The sequence below is a fragment of the Mobula hypostoma genome, chromosome 22 (assembly GCF_963921235.1).
Source record: "Mobula hypostoma chromosome 22, sMobHyp1.1, whole genome shotgun sequence".
Lineage (NCBI taxonomy): Eukaryota > Metazoa > Chordata > Chondrichthyes > Myliobatiformes > Myliobatidae > Mobula > Mobula hypostoma.
Genome location: NC_086118.1, coordinates 3,038,472 through 3,066,429, shown reverse-complemented (window position 1 = coordinate 3,066,429; position 27,958 = coordinate 3,038,472). Strand labels below are relative to the sequence as shown.

The window sequence follows — 27,958 nt, the reverse complement described above, 5'->3', positions numbered from 1 at the left end:
TACCGCAACTTCAGGATGAGGGTCTCTTCAGGAGCAATTACATCAACCCGGCACAAGGTGGAGGTCGGCATCATCACAGGGTGCACTATCTCAGTGACACTGTTTCTCCCTAGCCATGAACATGCTCACTAAGTCTGCTGAACCAGAGTGCAGAGGGCCCAGAATGAATTCCGCTCAACGGCAACCACCTATCAGGGCATTCATGGATGACCTCACAGTCACCACAGAATCAGTCCCAGGCTGCCGGAGGATTCTGCAAGGGCTGGAAAAGCTGGTGGAGTGGGCCCGGATGCATGTCAAACCTGCCAAATCAAGATTGATGGTGCTGAGGAAAGGGAAGGTGGAGGACAAGTTCCGGATCAGCATTGCAGGCACAGCCATCCCAACCATCACAGAAAAGCTAGTCAAGAGCTTAGGCAAAGTTTTTGACAGCTCTTTAAGGGACACAACATCCATTCAGGCAACCTGCACCAAGTTGGATGGCTGGCTGAAATCTGTGGACAAGTCTGGCCTACCTGGGAAGTTTAAAGCCTGGGTGTATCAGCATGGCATTCTTCCCAGAATCCTGTGGCCCCTCCTCGTCTATGCAGTTCCGATCTCGACAGTCGAAACCTTAGGAGGGTTAGCAACCACCTCAGGAGATGGCTGGGGCTGCCAAAGAGCCTGAGCAGCATCGCACTCTATGGACACCACAACAAACTGCAACTGCCCTTCAAATCCTTGGAGGAAGAATTCAAGGTAACAAGAGCCAGAGAAGTGCTACAGTGTAGGGACTCAAGTGACCCAAAGGTGGCTAGAGCAGGGATCCAAGTAAGTACTGGCAGGAAGTGGAGGGCAGAGGAAGCTGTTCAGGAGGCAGAGGTGAGGCTGCGTCACAGGAGGCTGGTGGGAGTGGTCACACGAGGCCGAGCTGGGCTAGGATCCTTTCCAACTCCCCAAATGGACACCAGAGGGAAGGAAAGGCGTCATCTAGTTCAGGAGGAGGTGAGGGCCGTAGTGGAGGAGATGAGAGCCTGCAAGGCGGTGGGAATGAAGCAACAGGGAGCTTGGACAAGATGGGAGAATGCGGTTGAGAGGAAAGTGACCTGGGCTGATCTTTGGAAAGCCGAACCACACCTCATCCAATTTCTCATCCAGGCAGTGTACGATGTGCTTCCAAGCCCATCAAACCTGCACACATGGGGCAAGGCAGAGTCATCTGCATGCCCACTGTGCTCCAAGCGAGGAACCCTGGAGCACATCCTCAGCGGTTGTGCAAGGGCACTTGGTGAGGGACGGTACAGGTGAAGGCATGATCAGGTCCTGAAGACCATCGCTGAAGCCGTCAGCGCAGGAGTTGAGTGGGCGAAGAGTTCCCGACCCTCCAAGCAGACCATTGCCTTTGTCAGAGCTGGGGAACAGCCAATACCTGCCAAAAGAACATCTGCAGGCATTCTGACCTCTGCAAGGGACTGGCAGCTGTTGGTGGACCTCGAAGGGCAGCTGAAGTTCCCCAACCATATCTCAGCCACCACCCTGCGACCAGACATTGTCCTAGTGTCTGAGTCTACTAAGCAAGCGGTGCTGCTGGAGCTGACAGTCCCATGGGAAGATAGCTTGGAGGAGGCCTTTGAAAGGAAACTCTCCAAGTCCGCAGGACTGGTCAGCAACTGTCAGCAGGCTGGATGGAGAGCGAGGTGTCTCCCAGTGGAGATTGGTTGTAGGGGATTCGTAGCCCATTCTTTAGTTAGAGCCTTCAGCATTTTGGGCATTGAGGGAGAGAGGAAGAGGAGAGCCATCCACAGTACCACCGATGCGGCAGAGAGGGCCTCAAGATGGCTGTGGCTCAAAAGAGGGGAGCCATGGAGTCATAAGTAGCTAGCCATCTGGACACAAGCTGGGGTCTGATCAGCCCCGGCTGGGTCACCTGGAGGAGGTTGTATGATGTTGAAAGACCCGAAACACCCGATGATTCCAGGAACATCACTGAAGATGTGTCCAGAAGCATCAATAGATGTATGTACGCAGTACTAGGCTTTTTCTATACAAGGTTTCTATACTAGGCTTTTCTGTACAAGGCTTCTATACTAGGCTTTTCTATACAAGGACATTGGCGTTCCAATATCAGGGCATGATGCAACCAGTGAATATACTCTCTACCACATACCTATAGAAGTTTTGTCAAAGTTGTTGATGACATGCGGAATCTTCTCAACTTCTAAGAAAGTAGAGATGCTGCTGTGCTTTCTTCGTAATGGCACTTGCGTGCTGTATCCAGGACTTCTGAAATGAAAACACCAAGGAATTTAAAGTTGCTGACCCTTTCCAACTCTGATCCCTGATGAAGGCAAGCTCATGGACCTCCAGTTTCCTCCTCCTGAAGTCAATAATAATCTCCTTGGTCTTGCTAACATTGAGTGAGGGGTTGTTGTTGTGGCACCACTCAGCCAGATTTTTTATTATCTCCCTCTATGCTAATTCATCACCATCTTAGGTTCGGCCAATGGCAGTGGTGTCATTAGCAAACTTAAATATGGAATTGGAGCTGTACTCTGTCTCTCAGTCATAAGTGTAAAGCAGGTAGAGCAGGGGGCTGAGTGCACACCTTGTGATGCACCTGTGCTAATGGTGATTTTTGAGGAAATCCTGTTGCTGATTTGAATTGACTGTACTCTGCAAGTTCGGAAATAGAGGATCCAATTACACATGGAGGTATTGAGGCCAAGGTCTTGAGGTTTATTCATCTGTTTTGAAGGGTTGTTGGTTTTGAAAGCTGAGCTGCAGTCAATGAAGAGCATCCTGATGAATGCACCTTCACTGTCCAGGGATGAGTGAAGGGCCAATGAAGGGTCATCTGTTGTTGACTTGTTGTGATGGTAGGCAAATTGGACCAGATCCAAGTTGCTTCTCAGGCAGGAGTTGGTATGCTTCATCACCAACCTTTCAAAGCACTTTGTCACATTGGATGCAAGTGCTACTGGACAATATCTCCTCATTGGCACATTTATAGTTGATGCTTGAGCTGTGTCTAGCCACATAGTCATGGGTGTAAAGAGAGTAAAGCAGTGGGCTAATCACGCATCCTTGAGGTTCGCCAGTGTTAAGTTTCAATAAGGAGGAAATATAATTTGTGATCCGCATTGACTGTGGTCTCCCGGTAAGGAAGTCAAGAATCCAGTTTCAGAAGGGGGTACAGAGGTCCAGGTTTTGGAGCTTGTTGATTAAAACCGAGGGTATGATTGTATTGAACGCCAAGCTGCAATCAATAAACAGCAGCATGACATAAGTATTGCCATTGTCCAGGTCTTTCAAGGCCACGTGGAGAGCCAGTGAGATCGCAAATGCTGTAGACCTATTGTTGTGATAGGCAAATTCCAGCGGCTCGAGGTCAGCTACGCCAGCAGGGATAGGGTTCCTCTTGTCCTCACCTACCACCCCACTAGCCTCCTCATCCAGCATGTAATTCCTGCAACTGCCATCTTCAATAGGATCCCACCACCAAGCACACCTTTTTTTCCTCCCCCCACCAACCCCACAAACTACTTTCTGCAGGGATCGCTCCATACACGACTTCCTTCTCTGGTCCCTCCCCACTGATCTCCCTCCTCGTACTTAACCTTGCAAGCAGAGCAAGTGCCACACCTACCCCTACGCCTCCCTCACTACCATTCAGGGCCTCAAATAGTCTCGCTAGGTGAGGCGACACTTCACCTGCGAGTCTTATGGATGAGACACAACGTAGATTGGGAGACTGCTTTGCCGAGCCTGTCAGAAAAAGTGGGTTTTCCCCGGTGGCCACCCATTTTAATTCTATGGCCTATTTCTGACTTGTCAGTCTGTGGCTGCCTCTCCTATCACGGTGAGGCCATACTCAGGTTGTATTCTGCCTGGGTAGCCTCCAACATGATGGCGTGAACATCAATTTCTTCAACTTCTGGTAATTGCCCCCCCCCCCCACCACCACCACCACCATTCCGGTTTCCCTCTCTCACCTTATCTCTTTACCTGCCCGTTACCTCCCTCTGGTTCTCCTCCCCCTTCCCTTTCTTCCATGGCCTTCTGTCCTATCTTATCAGATTACCCCTTCCGCAGCCCTTTATCTCTATCACCAATCAATTTTCCAACTCTTTACTTCACCCCTCCTTCCCTCCCCCACTTTCGCCCATCACCTAGTATTACATTCCCTCTCCCGCCCACCTTCTTACTCTGACTTGCCTTTTTTTTTTCTCAGTCCCGATGAAGGCTCTCGGCCTGAAACATTGACTATTTATCCTTTTCCGTAGATGCTGCCTGGCCTGCTGAGTTCCTCCAGCAGTTTGTGTGTGTTACTTGGGTCTAGGTCCTTGCTTAGGCAGGAGTTGATTCTGGCCATGACCAATAGTAGTTGAGGCAGCTTACCGTGCTCATCTTGGGTGCAGGTTTGGTCTTCTTGGTCCCTCTGCATCAGTGAGAGGTTGAAGATATCCTTGAACACTCACCAGATGGTTTTCAGTACTCTACTATGTATACCATCAAGGCCTGATGACTTGTGAGGGTTTACCCTCTTGAAAGATGTTCTGACATCGGTATTGAAGACAGGTATCACTGTGTCACCAGATGCTGCAAGGATTCGCACATGTGTAGTTCTATTTTCCATCTCAAAACATGTCTAAAAGGCATTGAGGTATAACAGCCATTCATGAGGTTAGGCTAATGTGCATCTGATTCCATCTCTAACTTCAGTTAGATTTGTTTCCTCACTCTTAAAATAGCCTTCCATAGGACGTACCTGGACTTCTATATTTCTGGATCACTGGTCTTGAATGCCACAGATCTAGCCCTCAGCAGACGATGAATCTCCTGGTTCATCCATGGCTTTTGGTTTGGGTATGTCTCATATGTTCTTGAAGATTCACTCTTCCGTACAGGTGTTGATGAAGTTGGTGACAACTGTGGCATATTTATTCAGATTTGAAGATGAATCTCTGAATATTGTCCAGTCCACTGACTCAAAGCAATTCTGTAAGCACTCCTCCACCTCCCTTGATCATAACTTCTTTGTCTTTGCCACTGGTGTTGAGGTCTTTAGGGTCTGCCTATATGCAGGGAGTAGAAGTACTGCCGGTTGATCGGACTTTCCAAACAGTGGATTGGCATGGTAAGCCTTCTAGATGGTGGGATAACACTGGTCAAGTGTGTTGGCTCCTCTGGTTCCACAGATGATATGTTGATAGTTGTCTGGAGACTTACTCAAGCTGGCCTGGTTGAAATCCACCCCCCCCCCCCAATGATAGGGTGAGGCATCAGGGTGTGCAGTTTCATAACTGCTGATCATGGTGCTCAGCTCCTCCAGTACCTGCCTGATGTTGGCCAAAGTTGGAATGTACACCACTCCCAGAATGATGGCTGAAAACTCCCTTAGCAGATAAAATGGATGACTCTTGACTGTTAGATGTTCCAGGTTGGGTGAGCAGAATGGAAACGGAACCGCCACGTCTGTGCACCACGATGAGTTAAGCATGAAACATGCTTTACCTTCTCTATCTTAGAAAGAATCAATTGTCCTGTCTTCTTATTGGATAGTGAAACCCTCAAGCTGTGGTGCTGCATCAAAAATCTGAAATTTTTTGAGGCTCCTTTGGTTCCTAATGGTCCAACCTTTCTTACCCTTTTCCATTAATCAGAATGCAAAATGCTTTGAGATTGTCCTTAATCTCATTTGTTATTTCCTGATCCCTCTTTGCCCTCTAATTGCAAGGATTCCTACATTTCCCTTCTGGTGTCCCTATGTTTCCAGTGTTCCTGTGGGGCCTTTCCTGCTGTCCGTAAGACCATGTTGTAGGTGCATTGTTAGGCCATTTAGCCTATGAAGACTGCTCTGCCATTCCATCACAGCTCATTTATTTTTTTCCTTCTCAACCTCATTCTCCTGCCTTCTCCCTGTAGCATTTGATATCATTACTATCAGCCTCCACTTTAAATATACCTAAAGACTTGGCCTCCACAGCTGTCTGTTGAAATGAATTCCACAGACCCACTACTCTCTAGCTAAAGAAACTCCTTTTCATCTCACTTCTAAAGGGACGCCCTTCTATTATGAGAGTGTGCTTTCTGATCCAAGACTCTCTCACTGATGGAAACATCCTCTTCATGTCCATTCTATCCAGGCCTTTCAATATTCGGTAGGTTTCAATGAGAGCCCCCCCCCCACCTCTTCAAAACACGAGCAAATACAGGCGTAGGGCCATCAAATGCTCCTTGTACATTAATCCTTTCATCCCTACATTCATTCTTGTAAACCTGCTCTAGACCCTCTCTAATGCCAGGATTTCCATCCTTAGATATAGAGTCCAAAATTGCTCACAATACACCAGTATAGTCTGAACAATGACTTGTAAATCCTCAGTAATACTCTGCCCCTTCCCTCTTCAGTCCTGATGAAGGGTTCTGGACCGAAACGTTGATTGATCGTTTCCACAAATGCTGCCCGACCTCCTGAGTTCCTCCAGCATGTTGTGAGTGTTGCTTTGACCCCGGCATCTGCTCAGTAATACATCCTTGCTTTTATATTCTAGTCCTCTTGAAATAAATGCTAACATTGTATTTGCCTTCCTTACCATTGACTCAATTTGAATATTAACCTTAAGGGACTCCAAGTGCCTCCACTCCACTGCTAAATTTTCTTCTGTTTAGAAAATAAGTATTCACTTTTATTCCTCCTACCAAAATGTATGACCATACACTTTCTTACATCGTATTCCATCTGCCACTTCTTTCTCTATCATCCAAAACTGTTCATGTTCTTCTTTAGAGTCACTGCTTCCTCAACACCATCTATCTTTATATCATCCACAATCCTGGCGACAAAGCCATCATTTCTGTCAACTAGATCATTAACATAGAACATGAAATGTAGAGGACCAAATTCTAAGCCTTGTGGAGCACCACTGGTCACTGGCAGCCAAGCAGAAAATGCCCCCTTTATTCCTGCTCTTTGGCTTCTGTCTGTCAGCCAGTCTTCAGTCCATGCTAATAGTTTTCCCATTGTAGTATGGGCTCCCATCTAATTTAGCAGCCTTATGTGTCAAAAGCCTTTTCAAAATCCAAGTTAACAACATGCACCGACTTTCCTTTGTCCATCCTCCTTGATATTTCCTCAATGGAAATCATGCTGACTTCAGCCTATTTTATCATGTACTTCCAAGTAATCTGAAACCTCATCCTTTGTACAGGAATCTGAAATCTCCTCAGCTACTGAATCACTAACTGTATTATAATTTGCTTGGGGTTTTTTTTGCTTCCCTCCCTTCTTGAAGAATGAAGAAACATTTGTGATTTTTCAGTCCTCTGGAACAATTCCTGACTGTTTCTTGAAAGGACACTAAAATGCCTATACAATCTTTCCAACTGCCCCTTTCAGAACCAGTCCTGCTTAAGAGTCTCGGCCTGAAGCGTTGATTGTACTCGTTTCCATAGATGCTGCCTGGCCTGCTGAGTTCCTCCAGCATTTTGTGTCTGTTGCCTGGGGTGTGTGTAGTCCATCTAGTTGACTTTTCCACCTTCAGATCTTTCAGCTTTCCAAGTTCCTCCTCCTCAGTAGTAGTGGCTACACTCATTTCTAGCATGCTGCTGATGTCTTCCACAGTAAAGACTGACACAAATACTTATTTAATTTATACCCTTTGTCTGTCTAACCATTAGTATTTCTCCAGCATCATTTTCCAGTGCTCTGAAGGAGTCTGAGAGTCTGAGTGGGAGTTCCGAGAAAGAGATTTTTTAAATTTTCGTTATTTTTTTTCTCCAACGGCTTTCTGAGAGGCGGGACTGCGCAGGCGTGTGACGTCGGGCAGTGCAGCGCGGCAGATTTAAAAGGAACAAAGCCTCATAGAGCGGGCAGCGTAGTTTGCGGGCTGCGGAGTGAGCCGGGAGCAGAGTGGCTTAAGGGCTTCGGCTCAACGGGCTTAGGCGGAAGCGGGCGAGGCGAGGAAGGTTTGACATTCATTTTCTGTTGCTATTTGAGGAGAGGGGCAGTATGAGTGTGAGGGCAGTTTGCTGTTCTCAGTGTCGGATGTGGGAGGCCCTGGAGTCTCCAAGCCTCCCAGACGTCTACATCTGCGCCAAGTGCATCGAGATGCAGCTCCTAAGGGACCGCGTTACGGAACTGGAGCTGCAGCTCGATGACCTTCGTCTGGTCAGGGAGAGCGAGGAGGTGATAGAGAGGAGTGGAAGGCAGGTGGTCACGCCGGGGCCACGGGAGGCAGACAAGTGGGTCACGGTTAGGAGGGGGAAGGGGAAAAGTCAGGTGATGGGGAGTACCCCGGTGGCTGTGCCCCTTAACAACAGGTACTCCTGTTTGAGTACTGTTGGGGGGGACAGCTTACCCGGGGGAAGCGACAGTGGCTGTGCCTCCGGCACAGAGTCTGGCCTTGTAGCTCAGAAGGGTAGGGCAAGGAAGAGAAGGGCAGTTGTGATAGGGGACTCGATAGTAAGGGGGTCAGATAGGCAATTCTGTGGACGCAGTCCAGAGACCCAGATGGTAGTTTGCCTCCCTGGTGCCAGGGTCCGGGATATTTCTGATCGTGTCCAAGATATCCTGAAGTGGGAGGGTGAGGAGCCAGAGGTCGTGGTACATATAGGTACCAATGACATAGGTAGGAAAAGGGATGAGGTCCTGAAAGGAGAATATAGGGAGCTAGGAAGGGAGTTGAGAAAAAGGACCGCAAAGGTAGTAATCTCGGGATTACTGCCTGTGCCACGCGACAGTGAGAGTAGGAATGCGATGAGGTGGAGGATAAATGCGTGGCTGAAGGATTGGAGCAGGGGGCAGGGATTCAAGTTTTTGGATCATTGGGACCTCTTTTGACGCAGGCGTGACCTGTACAAAAAGGATGGGTTACACTTGAATCCTAGGGGGACCAATATCCTGGCGGGGAGATTAGCGGGGGCTACTGAGGTGACTTTAAACTATAATGGTTGGGGGGTGGGAATCAAATTAAAGAGGCTAGGTGTGAGGAGGTTAGTTCACAACAGAGGGATGGGAACCAGTGCAGAGAGACAGAGGGGTGTAAAGTGAGCGTAGAAGCAAAAAGTACAAAGGAGAAAAGTAAAAGTGGCAGGCCGACAAATCCAGGGCAAGCATTAAAAAGGGCCACTTTTCAACATAATTGTACAAGGGCTAAGAGAGTTGTAAAAGAGCGCCTGAAGGCTTTATGTGTCAATGCAAGGAGCATTCGTAATAAGGTGGATGAATTGAAAGTGCAGATTGTTATTAATGATTATGATATAGTTGGGATCACAGAGACATGGCTCCAGGGTGACCAGGGATGGGAGCTCAACGTTCAGGGATATTCAATATTCAGGAGGGATAGACATGAAGGAAGGGGAGGTGGGGTGGCGTTGCTGGTTAAAGAAGAGATTAACACAATAGAAAGGAAGGACATAAGCCGGGAAGATGTGGAATCGATATGGGTAGAGCTGCGTAACACTAAGGGGCAGAAGACGCTGGTGGGAGTTGTGTACAGGCCACCTAACAGTAGTAGTGAGGTCGGAGATGGTATTAAACAGGAAATTAGTAATGTGTGCAATAAAGGAACAGCAGTTATAATGGGTGACTTCAATCTATATGTAGACTGGGTGAACCAAATTGGTAAAGGTGCTGAGGAAGAGGATTTCTTGGAATGTATGCGGGATGGTTTTTTGAACCAACATGTCGAGGAACCAACTAGAGAGCAGGCTATTCTGGACTGGGTTTTGAGCAATGAGGAAGGGTTAATTAGCGATCTTGTCGTGAGAGGCCCCTTGGGTAAGAGTGACCATAATATGGTGGAATTCTTCATTAATATGGAGAGTGACATAGTTAATTCAGAAACAAAGGTTCTGAACTTAAAGAGGGGTAACTTTGAAGGTATGAGATGTGAATTAGCTAAGATAGACTGGCAAATGACACTTAAAGGATTGACGGTGGATATGCAATGGCAAGCATTTAAAGGTTGCATGGATGAACTACAAGAATTGTTCATCCCAGTTTGGCAAAAGAATAAATCAAGGAAGGTAGTGCACCTGTGGCTGACAAGAGAAATTAGGGATAGTATCAATTCCAAAGAAGTAGCATACAAATTAGCCAGAGAAAGTGGCTCACCTGAGGACTGGGAGAAATTCAGAGTTCAGCAGAGGAGGACAAAGGGCTTAATTAGGAAGGGGGAAAAAAGATTATGAGAGAAAACTGGGAGAGAACATAGAAACGGACTGTAAAAGCTTTTATAGATATGTAAAAAGGAAAAGACTGGTAAAGACAAATGTAGGTCCCCTGCAGACAGAAACAGGTGAATTGATTATGGGGAGCAAGGACATGGCAGACCAATTGAATAATTACTTTGGTTCTGTCTTCACTAAGGAGGACATAAATAATCTTCCAGAAATAGTAAGGGACAGAGGGTCCAGTGAGATGGAGGAACTGAGTGAAATACATGTTAGTAGGGAAGTGGTGTTAGGTAAATTGAAGGGGATGAAGGCAGATAAATCCCCAGGGCCAGATGGTCTGCATCCTAGAGTGCTTAAGGAAGTAGCCCAAGAAATAGTGGATGCATTAGTGATAATTTTTCAAAACTCGTTAGATTCTGGACTAGTTCCTGAGGATTGGAGGGTGGCTAATGTAACCCCACTTTTTAAAAAAGGAGGGAGAGAGAAACCGGGGAATTATAGACCGGTTAGCCTAACGTCGGTGGTGGGGAAACTGCTGGAGTCAGTTATCAAGGATGTGATAACAGCACATTTGGAAAGCGGTGAAATGATCGGACAAAGTCAGCATGGATTTGTGAAAGGAAAATCATGTCTGACGAATCTCATAGAATTTTTTGAGGATGTAACTAGTAGAGTGGATAGGGGAGAACCAGTGGATGTGGTATATTTGGATTTTCAAAAGGCTTTTGACAAGGTCCCACACAGGAGATTAGTGTGCAAACTTAAAGCAGACGGTATTGGGGGTAAGGTATTGGTGTGGGTGGAGAATTGGTTAGCAGACAGGAAGCAAAGAGTGGGAATAAACGGGACCTTTTCAGAATGGCAGGCGGTGACTAGTGGGGTACCGCAAGGCTCAGTGCTGGGACCCCAGTTGTTTACAATATATATTAATGACTTGGATGAGGGAATTAAATGCAGCATCTCCAAGTTTGCGGATGACACGAAGCTGGGTGGCAGTGTTAGCAGTGAGGAGGATGCTAAGAGGATGCAGGGTGACTTGGATAGGTTGGGTGAGTGGGCAAACTCATGGCAGATGCAATTTAATGTGGATAAATGTGAAGTTATCCACTTTGGTGGCAAAAATAGGAAAACAGATTATTATCTGAATGGTGGCCGATTAGGAAAAGGGGAGGTGCAACGAGACCTGGGTGTCATTATACACCAGTCATTGAAAGTGGGCATGCAGGTACAGCAGGCGGTGAAAAAGGCGAATGGTATGCTGGCATTTATAGCGAGAGGATTCGAGTACAGGAGCAGGGAGGTACTACTGCAGTTGTACAAGGCCTTGGTGAGACCACACCTGGAGTATTGTGTGCAGTTTTGGTCCCCTAATCTGAGGAAAGACATCTTTGCCATAGAGGGAGTACAAAGACGGTTCACCAGATTGATTCCTGGGATGGCAGGACTTTCATATGAAGAAAGACTGGATGAACTGGGCTTGTACTCGTTGGAATTTAGAAGATTGAGGGGGGATCTGATTGAAACATATAAGATCCTAAAGGGATTGGACAGCCTAGATGCAGGAAGATTGTTCCCGATGTTGGGGAAGTCCAGAACGAGGGGTCACAGTTTGAGGATAGAGGGGAAGCCTTTTAGGACCGAGATTAGGAAAAACTTTCACACAGAGAGTGGTGAATCTGTGGAATTCTCTGCCACAGCAAACTGTTGAGGCCAGTTCATTGGCTAAGTTTAAGAGGGAGTTAGATATGGCCCTTGTGGCTACAGGGGTCAGGGGGTATGGAGGGAAGGCTGGGGCCGGGTTCTGAGTTGGATGATCAGCCATGATCATAATAAATGGCGGTGCAGGCTCGAAGGGCTGAATGGCCTACTCCTGCACCTATTTTCTATGTTTCTATGATGTCCACACTTCACTCTTTTACTCTTTTATAAAAACTTTTATATCCACAATTGCCTTTTCCCTTGATAGTTTGACCACAATAGCACTTCCTCACTTTTCCTTTTGTACATTATTTTTTATTGTAATTTAGTAATTTTTGTCTTGCACCGTAGAGCTGCCTCAAAACAACAAATTTCCAGATATACAGTGCCTTTAAAAAGTATTCACCCACTTGGAAGTTTTCATGTTTTTATTGTTTTACAACATTGAATCAGAATGGATTTAATTTGGCTTTTTTTTACTCTGATAAACAGAAAAAGACTTGTCAAAGTGGAAAACAGATCTCTACAAAGTGATCTAAATTAATTACAAATTTAAAGCACAAAATAATTAATTGCTTACATATTCTGTCTACGTGAAGGGTCAGAGCCGTCTCTATTTCCTGAGGAGACTGAGGTCCTTTAACATCTGTCAGACGATGCTGAGGATGTTCTATGAATCTGTGGTCGCCAGTGCTATCATGTTTGCTGTTGTGTGCTGGGGTGGCAGACACCAACAGAATCAACAAACACATTCGTAAGGCCAGTGAGGTTGTGGGGATGGAACTGGACTCTCTGACAGTGGTGTCTGAAAAGAGGATGCTGTCCAAGTTGCATACCATCTTAGACAATGTCTCCCATCCACTACATAATGTACTGGTTGGGCACAGGAGTACATTCAGCCAGAGACTCATTCCGCCAGAGACTCATTCCACCGAGATGCAACACTGAGCGTCATAGGAAGTCATTCCTGCCTGTGGCCATCAAACTTTACAACTCCTCCCTTGGAGGGTCAGACACTTTGAGCCAAGAGGCTGGTCCTGGACTTATTTCCATCTGGCATAATTTACATATTATTATTTAATTATTTATGGTTTTATATTGCTATATTTATACTCTATTCTTGGTTGGTGCAACTGTAACGAAACCCAATTTCCCTCAGGATCAGTAAAGTATGTCTGTCTGTCTATCTATTCATCCCCTTTAAGTCGGTATTTATAGTAGATGCACCTTCGGCAGCAATTACAGCCTTGAGTCTGTGTGGATAGCTCTCTATCAGCTTTGCACATCTGGACACTGCAATTTTTCCCCATACTTTACAAAACTGCTCAAGCTCTGTCAGATTGCATGGAGATCATGAGTGAACAGCCCTTTTCAAGTCCAGCCAAAAATTCTCAATTGGATTGAGGTCTGGACTCTCACTTGGCCACTCCAGGACATTAACTTTGTTATTTTTAAGCCATTCCTGTGTAGCTTTGGCTTTATGCTTGGGGTCATTATCTTTCTGGAAAACAAATCACCTTCCAAGTCACAGTTCTCCAGTAAACTGAATCAGGTTTTTCTCCAGGATTTCCCTGTATTTTCCCACATTCATTTTATCCTCTACCTGCACAAACCTTCTGGGCATCCCCGCAGCAAGATGCAACCACCACCATGTTTCACGGTAGGGATGGTGCATTTTTGATGATGTGTAGTGTTTGGCTTACACCAAACATAGCGTTTAGTCTGATGGCCAGAAAGCTCAATTTCGGTTTCATCAGTCCATAGAACCTTCTTCCAGCTGACTTCAGGGTCTCCCACATGCCTTCTGACAAATTCTAGCTGAGATTCATTAGAGATTTTTTCAACAGTGACGTTCTCTTTACCACTGTCTCGTAAAGCTATGACTGGTGAAGCTGTGACAGTTGTTGTATGCGCTCTCTCTCCCATCTCAGTCACTGAAGCCTGTACTCCTCAGAGTTGTCATCGGTCTCTTGATGGCCTCTCTCACTGTTTCCTTCTTGTACAGTCTCGTTTTTGAGAACGGCCTGTTCTGTGCAGGTTTACAGCTGTGCCATATTCTTTCCATTTCTTGATGATTGACTTAACTGTACTCCGTGAGATATTCAGTAACTTGAAAATTTTCTTGTATCCATCTCCTGATTTGTGCAATTCAATAACCTTTTTGCAGAATTGTTTGGAGTGTTCTTGTGTCTTTGTGATGTAGTTTTTGCCAGGATATTGACTCACCATCTTCTGCTCCTTCTTCTGACTTTTAATGCTGGTTGGTAGTCCAGTTTAAAGGTGCACTACTGCCACCAACTGGACTGAAAACTAAATCACCTCAAAAAGCCATACAGATTGTAAATAATGAAAGATAATATTGTGATTTAAATCAGTCATTTTCTTAACTTAGTAAATTTTTGAAATGAAAACTGTCAACCCCCAAAACTAGTAGTGCAGTCTGCATTTGCTTTCTTTTAACCTTATAAGCAGTTGGACTTTCCAGATACAGGTTTATTTTTACTACAATCAATTAAAACACCTTGACTGCACACAATGATCTCCATTTAACTAATTATATGACTTCTAAAACCAATTGGCTGCATCAGTGATGATTTGATGATTTGTAGTCAATTATTTTGTGTTTTATATTTGTAATTAATTTAGATCACTTTTAGAGATCTGGTTTCACTTTGATATGAACAACTCTTTTTCTGTTGATCAGTGTTAAAAAAGCCAAATTAAATCCACTGTGTTTCAATGTTGTAAAACAATAAAACATGAAAACTTCCAAGTGGGTGAATACTTTTTATAGGCACTGTAGGTCAGTGATAATAAACCTGATTCTGGTGCAGCTCTCAAAAACGATCTCGTAGGCATTTTATAAATTACTAATCTTGGGATGCGGCCTGATTTTTCCCAGTCTACCTGCATGTTGACCACCATAACATTGTCTTCCTTATGTTCCTTTCTATCTCCTGTTGTAATTTGCACCTCATAACCTGACTACAATTTGGAGGCCTGTATGTAAACTTCTAACCTTTGTTTCCTAACTCTACACACAAGGATTCTACATCTTCCCTCCAAATGTAATTTCCCACTTTGGATTTGATATCACCCCACCCACTTTGCTAGTCTTTCTGATGGATGTTTATCCTTGGACATTTGTCTCCCAGCTGTGAGCTTTCAAGTGACAACGTGAAGTGAAGATAAGACACATAGGTCCTCAACAAAAATGAAAAACGTGAAATTTTTTAAAAAGTTAAGATGGGAAACCCAAGGGTGCTAAATCTGAGTGTGATATAATTCATGACAATCTGGACAAATTAATGACTAATTAGTTCAGAAACTGAACTGAAAAGCTTGAGTATATAGACATTAAGAAAGAGGATGTGCTGGAGCTTTTGGAAGCAAGTTGGATAAGTCACCAGGAGTGGATGAGATATACCCCAGGCTACTGTGGGGTGCGAGGGAGGAGATTGCTGATCCTCTGGCAATGATCTTTGCAGCATCCATGGGGATGGGAGAGATTCCAGAGGATTGGAGGGTTGCAGATGTTGTTCCCTTATTCAGGAATGCTTCAGGGATCTGTTCTGGGACCCCCTCTCATCGTGATGTTTATAAATGACCTGGATGTGAAAGTGGAGGGATGGGTTAGTAAATTTGCTGATGAAACAAAGGTTGCGGGTGCTGTGGATAGTGTGGAGGGCTGTCAGAGGTTACAGCAGGACATCTATATATGATACAAAACTAGACTAAGAAATGGCAGATGGAGTTCAACCCAGATAAGTGTGAGGTGGTTCATTTTTGTAGGTCAGATGTGATGGCAGAATATAGTATTAATGATAAGACTCTTGGCGGTGTGGAGGATCCAAGGGATCTTGGGGTCTGAGTCGATAGCACACTCAAAGCTGCTGCGCAGGTTGACTGTGTGGTTAAGAAGGCATACAGTGCATTGGCCTTCATTAACCGTGGAATTGAGTTTAAGAACCGAGAGGTAATGTTACAGCTTTATAGGACCCTGGTCAGACCCCACTTGGAGTACTGTGCTCAGTTCTGGTCACCTCACTACAGGAAGGATGTGGAGACTATAGAAAGGGTGCAGAGGAGATTTACAAGGATGTTGCCTGGATTGGGGAGCATGCCTTATGAGAATAGGTTGAGTGAACTCGGCCTTTTCTCCTTGGAGCGACGGAGGATGAGAGGTGACCTGATAGAGGTGTATAAAATGATGAGAGGCATTGATCGTGTGGATAGTCAGAGGCTTTTTCCCGGAGCTGAAATGGCTAACACGAGAGGGCACAGTTTTAAGTAGGTACAGAGGAAATGTCAGGGGCAAGTTTTTTTTTTACACAGAGGACGGTGAGTGCGTGGAATGGGCTGCTGGCCACAATGGTGGAGGTGGATTCAAGAGGGTGTTTTATGAGACTCCTGGGTAGGTACATGGAGCTTAGAGAAATAGAGGGCTATGGGTAACCCTAGATAATTTCTAAAGTAAGTACATGTTTAGCACAGCTTTGTGGACTGAAGGACCTGTATTGTGCTGTAGGTTTTCGATGAAGACATGGATGCAGCAATGTAGGAGAGGCCATTTGCAGTGGTCTCCTACCTAGCAGGCCAGACGGTGACCACGCGGCGATCACTACACCGGAAAAGGAGAGGCGATGTATTGCGTGTTCACTTTCCCTGGGTGAGCGGGACATCAGGCCCAGACCTCACCCGCCCCCCCCCCCAATCTTCAGGCGAATCTTCAGTCGAAGCTTCAGGATCCCAGTTTCCCCACAGACTCCTCTCCAGAAGTGCTTTGGGAACACCTAAAAACCACCGTCCTGCAAACCTCTGAAGAAGTCATAGGGTTTTCCACAAAGAAGAACAAGGACTGGTTCGATGAAAACAAGCAGAAGATCCAAGAATTGCTGGCGAAGAAGAGATCCGCCCACCAGGCGCACCTTGCTCAGCCGTTTTCTCCTGATAAGAAAGCAGCCTTCCGCCTTGTATGCAGCAACCTCCAGCGCAAGTTTCGAGACACCGGTGACCACAGAGGGTTTTATGAAGCCCTGAGAACGGTGTACAGCCCTTTGCGTCAGGTCCAGAGTTCCTTGCGCAGTGCAGACGGTCAGGCGCTCTTCACAGACAAGGTGTCCATCCTGAACTGGTGGTTGGAACATTTCCATAAGACCATAAGACAAAGGAGCAGAAGTTGGCCATTCGGCCCATCGAGTCTGCTCCGCCATTTTATTATGAGCTGATCCATTCTCCTATTTAGTCCCACTCCCCTGCCCTCTCACCATAACCTTTGATGCCCTGGCTACTCAGATACCTATCAATCTCTGCCTTAAATACACCCAATGACTTGGCCTCCACACGTGGCAACAAATTCCATAGATTCACCACCCTCTGACTAAAAAATTTTTTTCGCATTTCTGTTCTGAATGGGCGCCCTTCAATCCTTAAGTCATGCCCTCTCGTACTAGACTCCCCCATCATGGGAAACAAGTTTGCCACATCCACTCTGTCCATGCCTTTCAACATTCGAAATGTTTCTATAAGGTCTCCCCTCATTCTTCAAAACTCCAAGGAATACAGTCCAAGAGTGGACAAACGTTCCTCATATGTTAACCCTCTCATTCCCGGAATCATTCTAGTGAATCTTCTCTGTACCCTCTCCAACGTCATCACATCCTTTCTTAAATAAGGAGACCAAAACTGCCCACAGTACTCCAAGTGAGGTCTCACCAGCGCCTTATAGAGCCTCAACATCACATCCCTGCTCCTATACTCTATTCCTCCAGAAATGAATGCCAACATTGCATTCGCCTTCTTCACTACTGACTCAACCTGGAGGTTAACTTTAAGGGTATCCTGTACGAGGACTCCCAAGTCCCGTTGCATCTCAGAACTTTGAATTCTTTCCCCATTGAAATAATAGTCTGCCCGTTTATTTTTTTCTGCCAAGGTGCATAACCATACACTTTCCAACATTATACTTCATTTGCCACTTCTCTGCCCATTCTTCCAATCTATCCAAGTCTCTCTGCAGACTCTCCGTTTCCTCAGCACTACCGGCCCCTCCACCTATCTTCGTATTGTCAGCAAACTTAGCCACAAAGCCATGTATTCCATAATCCAAATCGTTGATGTACAATGTAAAAAGAAGCGGCCCCAACACTGACCCCTGTGGAACACCACTGGTAACCGGCAGCCAATCAGAATAGGATCCCTTTATTCCCACTCTGTGTTTCCAGCCAATCAGCCAACGCCCTATCCATGTATGTAACTTTCCTGTAATTCCATGGGCTCTTATCTTGTTAAGTAGCCTCATGTGTGGCACCTTGTTAAGGACTCTCTTCAGCGCCAACTGCATGGTCCAAGACTCGGCAATTCATCGCACCCCACAACAGCCAGATAAAACAGAACTGGACAAGATTCCAACCTAGAAGAGACAGTCAAGGCCATAGAGCAGCTGAAAAGTGGCAAGGCAGCGGGAGTTAATGGAATCCCACCTGAGATTTGGAAGCATGGGGGCCCAGTGTTACACACCAAACTCCATGAGTTCTTTGTCTGCTGCTGGGAACAAAGTAAACTATCACAGGACCTCTGCAATGCAGGCATCATTGCCCTGTATAAGAACAAGGGAGAAAAGTCCGACTGCTCCTGTTACCGGGGGATAACTGCTTTCTATTGCAGGAAAAATCCTCGTAAGAGTACTCCTGAACAGATTGGTGAATCATTGCAGAAGAACACCTCCCAGAGAGCCAGTGTGGCTTCAGAGTCAACAGGAGCACTACCGACATGCTATTTGTTCTCAGGCAGCTCCAAGAGAAATGTAGGGAACAGAACAAGGGATTGTACATGGCGTTTGTCGACCTTACCAAAGCATTCGACACTGTGAGCAGGGAAGGTCTGTGGCAAATCATGGAACGACTGGGATGCCCCCAAAGTTCCTCAGCATGGTCATCCAGCTACACGAAGATCAGCATGGCCAAGTCAGACACAACGACCTCTCAGAACCCTTCCCAATAGGCAACGGAGTAAAGCAAGGCTGCGTCTTCACGCCGACTTTCTTCACCATCTTCAGCATGATGCTCGAAAAGGCCACAGAAGACCTTGATGACGAGGACGGTGTCTACATCCAATACTGCACCGATGGCAGCCTGTTCAATCTGAGGCGACTACAGTCCCACACCAAGACATTGGAGCAACTCGTCCGAGAGCTACTCTTCGCTGATGATGCTGCCCTTGTTGCTCACACAGAGACAGCCCTGCAGCATATAACATCCTGCTTCGCAGAGGCTGCCGATCTCTTCGGGTTGGAAGCCAGCTTGAAGAAGACAGAAGTTCTCCATCAGCCCACACCTCAGGAAGATTATCACCCTCCCTGCGTCACCATTGGTGAGGTAGAGCTGAAGACAGTCCACCAGTTCAGCTACCTGGGGTGCACCATCTCGTCAGATGCCAAGATTGACAAAGAGATTGACAACAGACTGGCAAAGGCAAACAACACATTCGGCAGGCTGTACAAAAGAGTCTGGAACAACAAGCATTTGAAGAAAGCCACGAAGATCAGCGTGTACAGAGCAATTGTACTGACCATCCTCCTGTTCAGCCCCGAGTCGTGGGTCACCTACGACTCCTTGAGCGTTTCCACCAGTGCTGCCTCCGCACCATCCTCAACATCTACTGGAGTGACTTTGTCACCAACATCGAAGTCCCCAAACAGGCAGAGGTCACCAGCATCGAGGCCATGCTGTTGAAGATGCAGCTGCGCTGGGCAGGGCACATCTCCAGGATGGAGGATCATCGCCTGCCCAAGATTGTGCTGTATGGCGAACTCTCCACTGGCCACCGTGACAGAGGGGCACCGAAGAAGAGGTACAAGGACTCCTTGAAGAAATCCCTTGGTGCCTGTCACATTGACCATCGCCACTGATCTAATCTAGCCTCCGATCGCGAGGCCTGGCAACACGCCATCCACCAGTCTGTCTCCTCGTTCGAGAACGCATGCAGGGCTGGCATTGGGGACAAAAGGAGAAGGAGGAAGAACCGTGACACAGCAGCACCAAACCCAGAACAGAATTTCCCTTGCAGCCGCTGTGGCCGGGCCTGCCTGTCCCGTATTGGCCTCGTCAGCCACCAGCAAGCTTGCAGAAGATGCGGGCAGCCCCCTTCCTACATCTTCGTTTGCGAAGCCAAGCCAAGAGAGATAAAGATATGTTATCAGTCTCAGTGGAGTTCAAATGTCAACCCAGGTAACCCAGCTCAAGGAACCAAGAACCTAAGAAGGTGCAGAACTAAAGGGATTTTTTATTAGAAAATAGTGTTGCAGAAGCATTGAAAGTTGATAAATCTTCCAGACCTGATAATTGGCATCCTTAGAAGTAAAGAGATGGTCATGGAAATACTAAATGTACTGGTTATTACTTTTTGAAATTCTAAAGATTATGGAATGATTCTTGTATTTTGGTAGAGACCCTTAGTAGCCCTGCAGTTTAAAGGAGGGAGAACAAAACTGAGAAACAACTGATCAATTAGTGAAGAAAATGGTAGAGGCTGCTATAAAGGATGAGGTAACAGGTCATTGACGGAATCACAGTAAAATTGTAATACAGTAGGAAACCATTTGACCCTTTCTGCATCATCTTTCTTCCAGTTTTGCACCCTATCCCACCCCACCTAGTTTCCTTCCCAAGACCGCAATAGAATCTGCCTCCCATATCCACAGGAATTGCATTCTGGATTCCTGCTACCCTGCATATTTAACTGTTTCCTCTTATCACTCTTAATTCATCTCTCCTTTGCTTTATAACTGTTCTTCTGACCATGCTCTTTTCTTGCACCCTGCCATCAGGAAGGAGGTTCAGGAACCTCAGGACTCACACCACCAGGTTCAGAATTAGGTTCGCCCTCTACTGTCGGGCTCTTGAACCAGAGTGGGTAACTTCGCTCAACTTCACTCACCCCAACACTAAACTGTTCCCACAACCTATGGACTCACTTTCAAGGACTCTTCATTTCATGTTCTTGACGTTTATTCATTGTTATTTTGTCTCGTTATTTTTGTATTTGCACAGGTTGTCGTCTTTCGCACATTGATTGTTAATCCATCTTGTGTGCAGTTTTTCCTTGATTTTGTTGTGTTTCTTTGTATCTATGCCTGGAAGAAAATGAATCTCAGGATTGTATATGGTGACATATATGTACCTTGATAATAAGTTTATTTTGTATTTTTGAACTTTAGAACCAACTAATAGAACATCATCTAATTGTATGAAGTTCCATTTGTAATAAGAGATCTATGCCACTTTCTCTTCTTTGACCTGTTAGTGATCTTTGTCACAATTGACCACAGTCAGCCTTGACAATCTCACCACTGTGATAGGAGCACATTTGACTTATTTCATTCTTAGTTTTAATTTATTTTGGTGGATTCCAGTTAACTTGTTAATCAGGGCAGCCACTTATTTGGGACAATTCTTAACGAATGAAAACTAATTGAGAAAATAGTTGGGATATCCTTTGTTTATTTGGGACACTATGCCACTTAGTTGTGACAGAGTTTTGCACAATGGTTTCTCACTAGCGTCAGTCATGTGCACATCCATGGTCCTTAAGACACTGTACCGTGCTTAGAGGGAACAGTTTTTAAATAGCATCAGTAGAATGTGTTTGTGTTCAAAACAGTGATTTTTGTCACTAATAGTTGGTGAGAAAAAAGCAGTAAGAGAACTTGGAACTGTTTTGCTCATCAAGGTTTCAAGCATTCAGGCTTGAAAATGCCAGAAACAGCCAGAGTGAAAATGAAACAATTCAGCAAGTTAGGATTTTAATGTACCGACAATCATCTTGAATGTTACAATGAAAATGAAGATTTGGAGGATGCAATCGTATGAAGGCTGTCCATTATCTGCACTGATGTTGTTCTTTACAATCAGTCGAAAGAACACAGCAGCATACACTGCATGAATTCCTCCTTCAATAACTATTAGGAACTAATACAGTTCTGTACTATTTTTGTATTGGCAGTGTTCTAATTTGTTCTGTACTTCATTTAAATTAACATTTTTTATTTAGTTAATAGTTTGTCTTTTTTATACTTTTTTTTAACTAGTTTCATGAAACTTCGGCTGAGACAACCATTTAATTGGGCCAAATTGTACCAGTCCTGGTGTGTCCCAGTTAATTGGAATCTCCTGTACTTGCAGTGACAAACAAGAGAAAATCTGCAAATGCTGGAAATCCAAGCAATGGACACAAAATGCTGGAGGAGCTCAGCATCTATGGAAAAGAGTACAGTCGATGTTTCAGGCCGAAACCCTTTGTCAGGTCTGGAGGGAAAAAAAGCTGAGGAGTAAATTTTAAAGGTGGGGCGAGAGGAGAGAGAAACACCGGCAATAGGTGAAACCTGAAAGGGGAAGGGATGAAGTAAAGAGCTGGGAAAAAGCTGGGATTGCTGAAAAAGGCCATGGGGGCGGTGGGAGGAACACTAGAGGGAGGCGACGTGTGGGCAAGGAGGTAAGGTGAGAGAGGCAAAAGGGGATGGGAAATGGTGAAGGAGAGGGGGATGAGGAGCATAACCAGAAGTTCGAGAAATCCATTTTCATGCCACCAGGTTGGAGGCTGCTCAAGCAGAATATAAGGTGTTCTTCCAACTGAAGTGTGGCCTCATCATGACAGTGGAGGAGGCTATGGATGGACCTATGGGAATGGGAAGTGGGATTAAAATGGGTGGCCACGAGGAGATCCCGCTTGTTCTGGCAGTCAGAGCGTGGCGGTCTCCCAATCTATGTTGGGTCTCACCGACGTACAGGAGGCCACACCGGGAGCACCAGACACAATATATGACCTTAACAGATTCACAGGTGAAGTGTCGACTCACTTGGAAGGACTGTTTGGGGCTCTAAATGGAAGTGAGGGAGGATGTGTAGGGTCAGGTGTAGCACTTGTTCAGCTTGCAGAGAAATCAGTGGGGAGGGGAGGGACAAATAGATAAGGGAGTCGCATAGGGAGCAATCTCCGTGGAAAGCTGAAAGTGGGGGGCGGGTAGGTGAGAGAAGTCCTGTTGGAGATGGTGTTTGTTTCCATTCCCATTAGTTTGGGCTCAAAATGTCAACCGTACTCTTTTCCATAGATGCTACCTGGCCTGCTGAGTTCTTCCAGCATTTTGTGTGTGGTACTTGCAGTGTGTTCTATTCTTAGTCTTGTATCTTTGATTCTCTCAAAAACCTATCTTTAGTTCGTTCCATGACATCTGCTTCTCTGACCACGCTTGTTGATCTCTGATCTAGCATATGCTTAACAAGCTTTTTTTTCTTTTGTTTGTTTGTCATTGACCGAATGAAATGATACAAGGCATTTTACCATGTTTAAAATCATAGTAAAACTATTGTTTCTATTGGTCATTGAGTATATTTAAACAGAGGTTGATGGATTGATTAGTTAGGGTGTCAAAGGTTATGGGAGAAGGTAGGAGAATGGAGTTGAGACGGAATAATCACTAGCTTTGATTGAGTACCGGAGCAGTTTCAAGGGGCAGAATGACAATTCTGTTCCTATATCCAGAAAAAGGTTCTGGAAGAAGATGGCACCGGTGAGCAACGCGGCCAAGGCTGGCATCCTCCAGACAGTTCACAAAGCTACATCATTTATGTCTTTCAAATGTGGTTCTGCCACTGTTGGAGCCTGTGATCTACGTTTTGATGATGTGTTTTTAGATCAATTGGGCGATCTGGCGCTTTGCTATCTCTGAGGAAGTTCGGTGAGGATTCGAGTGAAGCATGTGGCCTCGAGGCCAAGAAGCCTGTAGATCATGATTGACTCCATTTCTTGCCAATCTCACTGATTAAAGCATCGAGGAAGGTTGACATCATCATGGTGACAGGGTGTTCAGCATGGTCTGAAGGGCTCTCGCTGGATGCTGCCAGAGGACGGTGTTGGAATCCTGGGTCTTGGGCAGGGTTTAATCAATGCGGTTTGTGGATTGAACTCTGTAGTTCACATTATGATGTGTTTCTGGTTTCTGGTCGCTCTTTTTATTGTTGCTATTTTGGGTGTTTTTGATCAGGTGGTCTGCAGCTAACAAGCAAAACAGCGCTAGATTGAACTGAAATGACTATGCCTGGACTCTCTTGTGTTTTTTTAATTATGTGTTTTCACTGATTTCTTTTTGCCGTTTGCACTATATATTTTTGCTTGTGTGTGGGGGGCGGTGTTAATGTAGTTCTTTGAACGGATTCCATGGTTTTGTTCGTTTCATAGCTGTCTATGGAAAGATGAATCCCAGAGTACTTTGATAATAAATGTACCATGAATCTTTGAATATATTATGTTTTGTCACTTGGTATTTAATTGTTCATGATTATAGTCAAGACTGCATTTCAGTTGTGTTACTGTGTGTTTTCCCCTCAGGCACGAAAGGAGGATTGGTGTCTGCTGGATATGGAGAGGATGATATGAGCCGGGTAGAAGAGGTGGATGAGCTGGATGAAGAGGATGAAAGTAGTAGTCCATTGGTGAGTAAGAAATGAGAAGGAATGTTATCAAAAATACCTCCTTTCGTGTCCACGGATCCCAGAACCTACACACTGTGCTTTTCGTTCTTGTTCAATATAACAGACCGAATATTCTCATGTCTAAGACTAATGTATCCCAGGTGTCAGGACCATGGAACTGGAACTGGTGATAAAGCTTTTCTGAAGGCCTTGTGACAGGGAAGGATCAAAAAATTGAAATATTTAACTCTGTTAACAGTGCGCATTACAAGCTTACATGATTTTCCTTCACCTTTAGTGCTGCAAAGGCTTGAAATTTGTTTATATTGAATCTAATTTAAGATAAATGATTCATAAGGGAAAGCAATTTCAGAATTAGACTAAAATAGTTAGTGTAGAGCTTGAGAGCTTAATCCACATTCACACAACCGAATATTAAAGACCAGGCAAGTGAAATTATATGAAGTCGGTCAGGATTTACTCTGTTCTCTTTTGTCAAATAATCTGGCTATACTGGCTCAGCAGTATTTTCAGATGTAGAGGACATTAAGAGTTGGATATTGTAGGGTTGTGAAGTTGGCAAGAATATTCTTCTGTGCTCTTCAGTCTCAGACGTCAATGCTCACATAGCCTTGAGCAGGGTGTGCTGGGCTCAGTCCCAGTTAATTTATTTTCAATGCTGCAACTGAAAGATAGGGAAGCTCCCTGCCTTGCTTTTATCCTTAATCATTGTCCAGTTACATATGTTGGGAGGTTGGCATTGAGCAAGACCAGGATTGAATGTGGTTGCTTTGCTCGTATATATAGTTGAATACTTTGCCATCAGAGTTCATGTGGAAAAATTACTAGTAGGCAAAGCTGTGATGGGCAACTCTCCAAATGTTTCCCATGCGCCAATATAAAGTCAAAGCCTTTCAGGCATTAAGGATTTGTGGATCGTTCTGTGTAAAGCTCTATCTCCAGGGCTCTTCATAGCATTACAGAAACAAAATAATTCAGGTGCTCTTTATCAAAAATAGGTTAAAACTCATTGGAAATCTCCAGCATTTAAGGTAACATCTGTTGGCTGAATGGCTGGGCATTTCTATTATTGTTTCTTGTGCAGTAGTAATGTGTTAACCTGGTCCAGTTGATCCAATTGATACCTTTGTCATTCTATATTTCCAAAATTGGAAGAAGTTGAATTTGTACTGGATTTATAAAATGGCAAAAGATCTGTAGGCATTCACAAAGAGCGTATTTAGAGAAAAAATGGTAGGGTAACCTAACATTAGACAGGTGACCAAAAATTGGTCTGAGGAGATTGATCTTAATGGCCATCTGAGAAATAAGTTTGAGAGATTTAGGGAGGGAAATTCCAGAGCTTAAAATCTAGGAGGCAGAAGGCAAATTGGGTTGCGTAATAGAGCAAATTTTGAGAAACCCAGAGGTAAAAGTAATCTGTTTTGTGATGAATGGGATCAGAAGCCCATTTCACATTAAGTGTGATGCTGGGGTAGGAAACAATTGGGTTGGGCCTAAGGCAATGGAAAGCATGAAAATAGATAGATATGTACTTAATTGACAGGACCGGACTTGGCCAGTCAGAAGGGAAGTGGACCCTTATTCAGGTTTCTAGTACCCTTCTATTTCTGAACTCTCCGGAACTTATGCACATCATTACTTATTTAGGACCAGACCTGCATTTTTTCAAGTGTTCCTATCGTTTTATTTTGGTCTGCCTGTGCAGAGATCCTGGGCAGCATTTGTTCCAGTAAGCTTACCCTTTCTAGTATATGAGTGTGTGTTTTTTTTTCATCAAATGGATGCCTGTCTGGAAGTGGATTTGGATTTGGCTCTATCTACCTGTGTGCCTTGAGCAAGGGATTGTCGCCCTGCACTGCACTTCAGTCAAATAGCCAGCTCGCAGCCACGAGTGATCCCTTTAACCCTCTAAATTCTTGTCTTATAGGAAGGTGAAGATTCAGAAAAGGAGCTGCCGGAGTTGGATGGTGTTAAGGTACCTTTCAAATCTCACACACTGTTGCCACACTTCTACTTGGGGCAGAGGAAGAAACCAATGGGGGGCCCCACAGTCTACCCTAAGTGAAGAGCTTTCAAGTCACAGTGTACATGAATGGGTCAGGGACTGCACTTAAATTTCGTTTCCTCCTCAGCATCTCATGTCCAACATGGGAAATGTCAGAGCGGTTTATGTGAAACCCCTGCTGTAAGATGTAGCAGCTCGGTGTGCATCACTCAGTGAAGCTCTAAAGATAGTTCTGTGCGGGAAATTTTGGGTGATGTGTTTGCATGCAACACTTCCGTGCCGTAAATGTTTAAGTTGCTTTTTGGATTCCAGCCAACTTGTAACTTTTACAGGTTGGAGGCCTTTGTAATTCACCTGAGAAGAAGTAGCCCCTTTTCATTCTGTAAGTACCATCCAGTTCTTCAGTTGACAGCTGTACTACAGACATGGGCTCCTAATTTTTAGGGCGTGATGATGGACTTGGGCAAATCAGAGGACCTTGTCATCGTGATTTGTTTCTGGCCTTTGCCAAGGTGGCAGTTCAAAGGTCTGATTGGACAAAGCACTGGGATTGGGGTTGCTTCAGCTGCCTTCCTCTCTTCCTCAGCTATGTCCATGACTCAGTGTTCTTAGACAGAGCAGATGATGTCTGCGAACAATGAGCCCTGAAGGGACCAAAGTCTTTATTTCATCTATTAGTTGGGCCACAGATGAGGTACCGGGAGATGGGAGAATAGGACATGTTGTTCTCTTGTTCAAAAAGGAAGTAGGAATAAGTCTGGAAACTACCGGCCTGTGAGCCATAGATTTGTTGGAGTGAATTATAAGACAAAGGGGCTGATTAGGAGGAGTCAACGAGATTTAGTGTAGGGAAATCTACATCTCACAAATATCAGTATTTTGAGGTGGCAGCTGGAAAAAAAAATAGATAAAGATAGATAAAATCAAAACAGTAAATGTGGTTTACGTGGACTTCAGTAAGGCTTTTTAATAAGGTCCAATATGGTGGACTGGTCCAGAAGGTGTGAGGGAACTGAGGCATTTGGGTAAACTGGATCCAAAACTTACTTGGTGATAAGAAGCAGAAGGCAGTGGTGGACAGGTGCTTTTCTTACTGATTGTCTGTAATGAATGGTGTACCTCAAGTTTCCATGCTGGCATATTTGTTGTTTGTAATACATATAAGTGATTTGGGAACTTATATTCCTAATGGCAGGGACAGGACAGTTAATATACAGAGAGACTTTAAAGTAAAAACCTTGGAAATGGAAACAAGGCGAGGAAGCTGTTTGGTGTACTTTGTAGGCTGAGGCATTGTGGGAAAGAGGATATCATGTGACGGCTGTACACTGGTTAGACTACTTCAAGTTTTGTGTACAGTTCTGGTCACCACACTAGAGGAAGGATGTGGTAGCATGAGAGATTCATAAGGCTGTTACCTGGAAAGAACGTGTTTGTTAGAAAGTGTCATTGGATAGGCTGCGTTTATTCTCATTGGAATATAGGAGGCTGAGAGGTGACCTTCTAGTGGTTTATAAAATCATGGAGAGTGTGGAGTCAAGATCTGGAAGGCACAGGTTTAAGGTAAGAAGGAAGATTGGACAGCTGAGTCTTTCAAAGGCAGGGG

At 45.0% G+C, this 27,958-nt stretch overlaps 1 protein-coding gene across 2 annotated transcripts in view; it reads left to right on the top strand.

The window, feature by feature from the left end:
• sap30bp (SAP30 binding protein) overlaps nt 1–27,958 on the top strand; it is a 133,083-nt gene that overhangs the window by 8,273 nt on the left and 96,852 nt on the right. For both annotated transcript variants that reach the window (XM_063030907.1, XM_063030906.1), the window contains exons 2-3: nt 24,241–24,344; nt 26,275–26,322. In XM_063030907.1, coding sequence (XP_062886977.1) covers nt 24,241–24,344; nt 26,275–26,322 — 152 coding nt within the window. The remainder of the gene's footprint in view (nt 1–24,240; nt 24,345–26,274; nt 26,323–27,958) is intronic.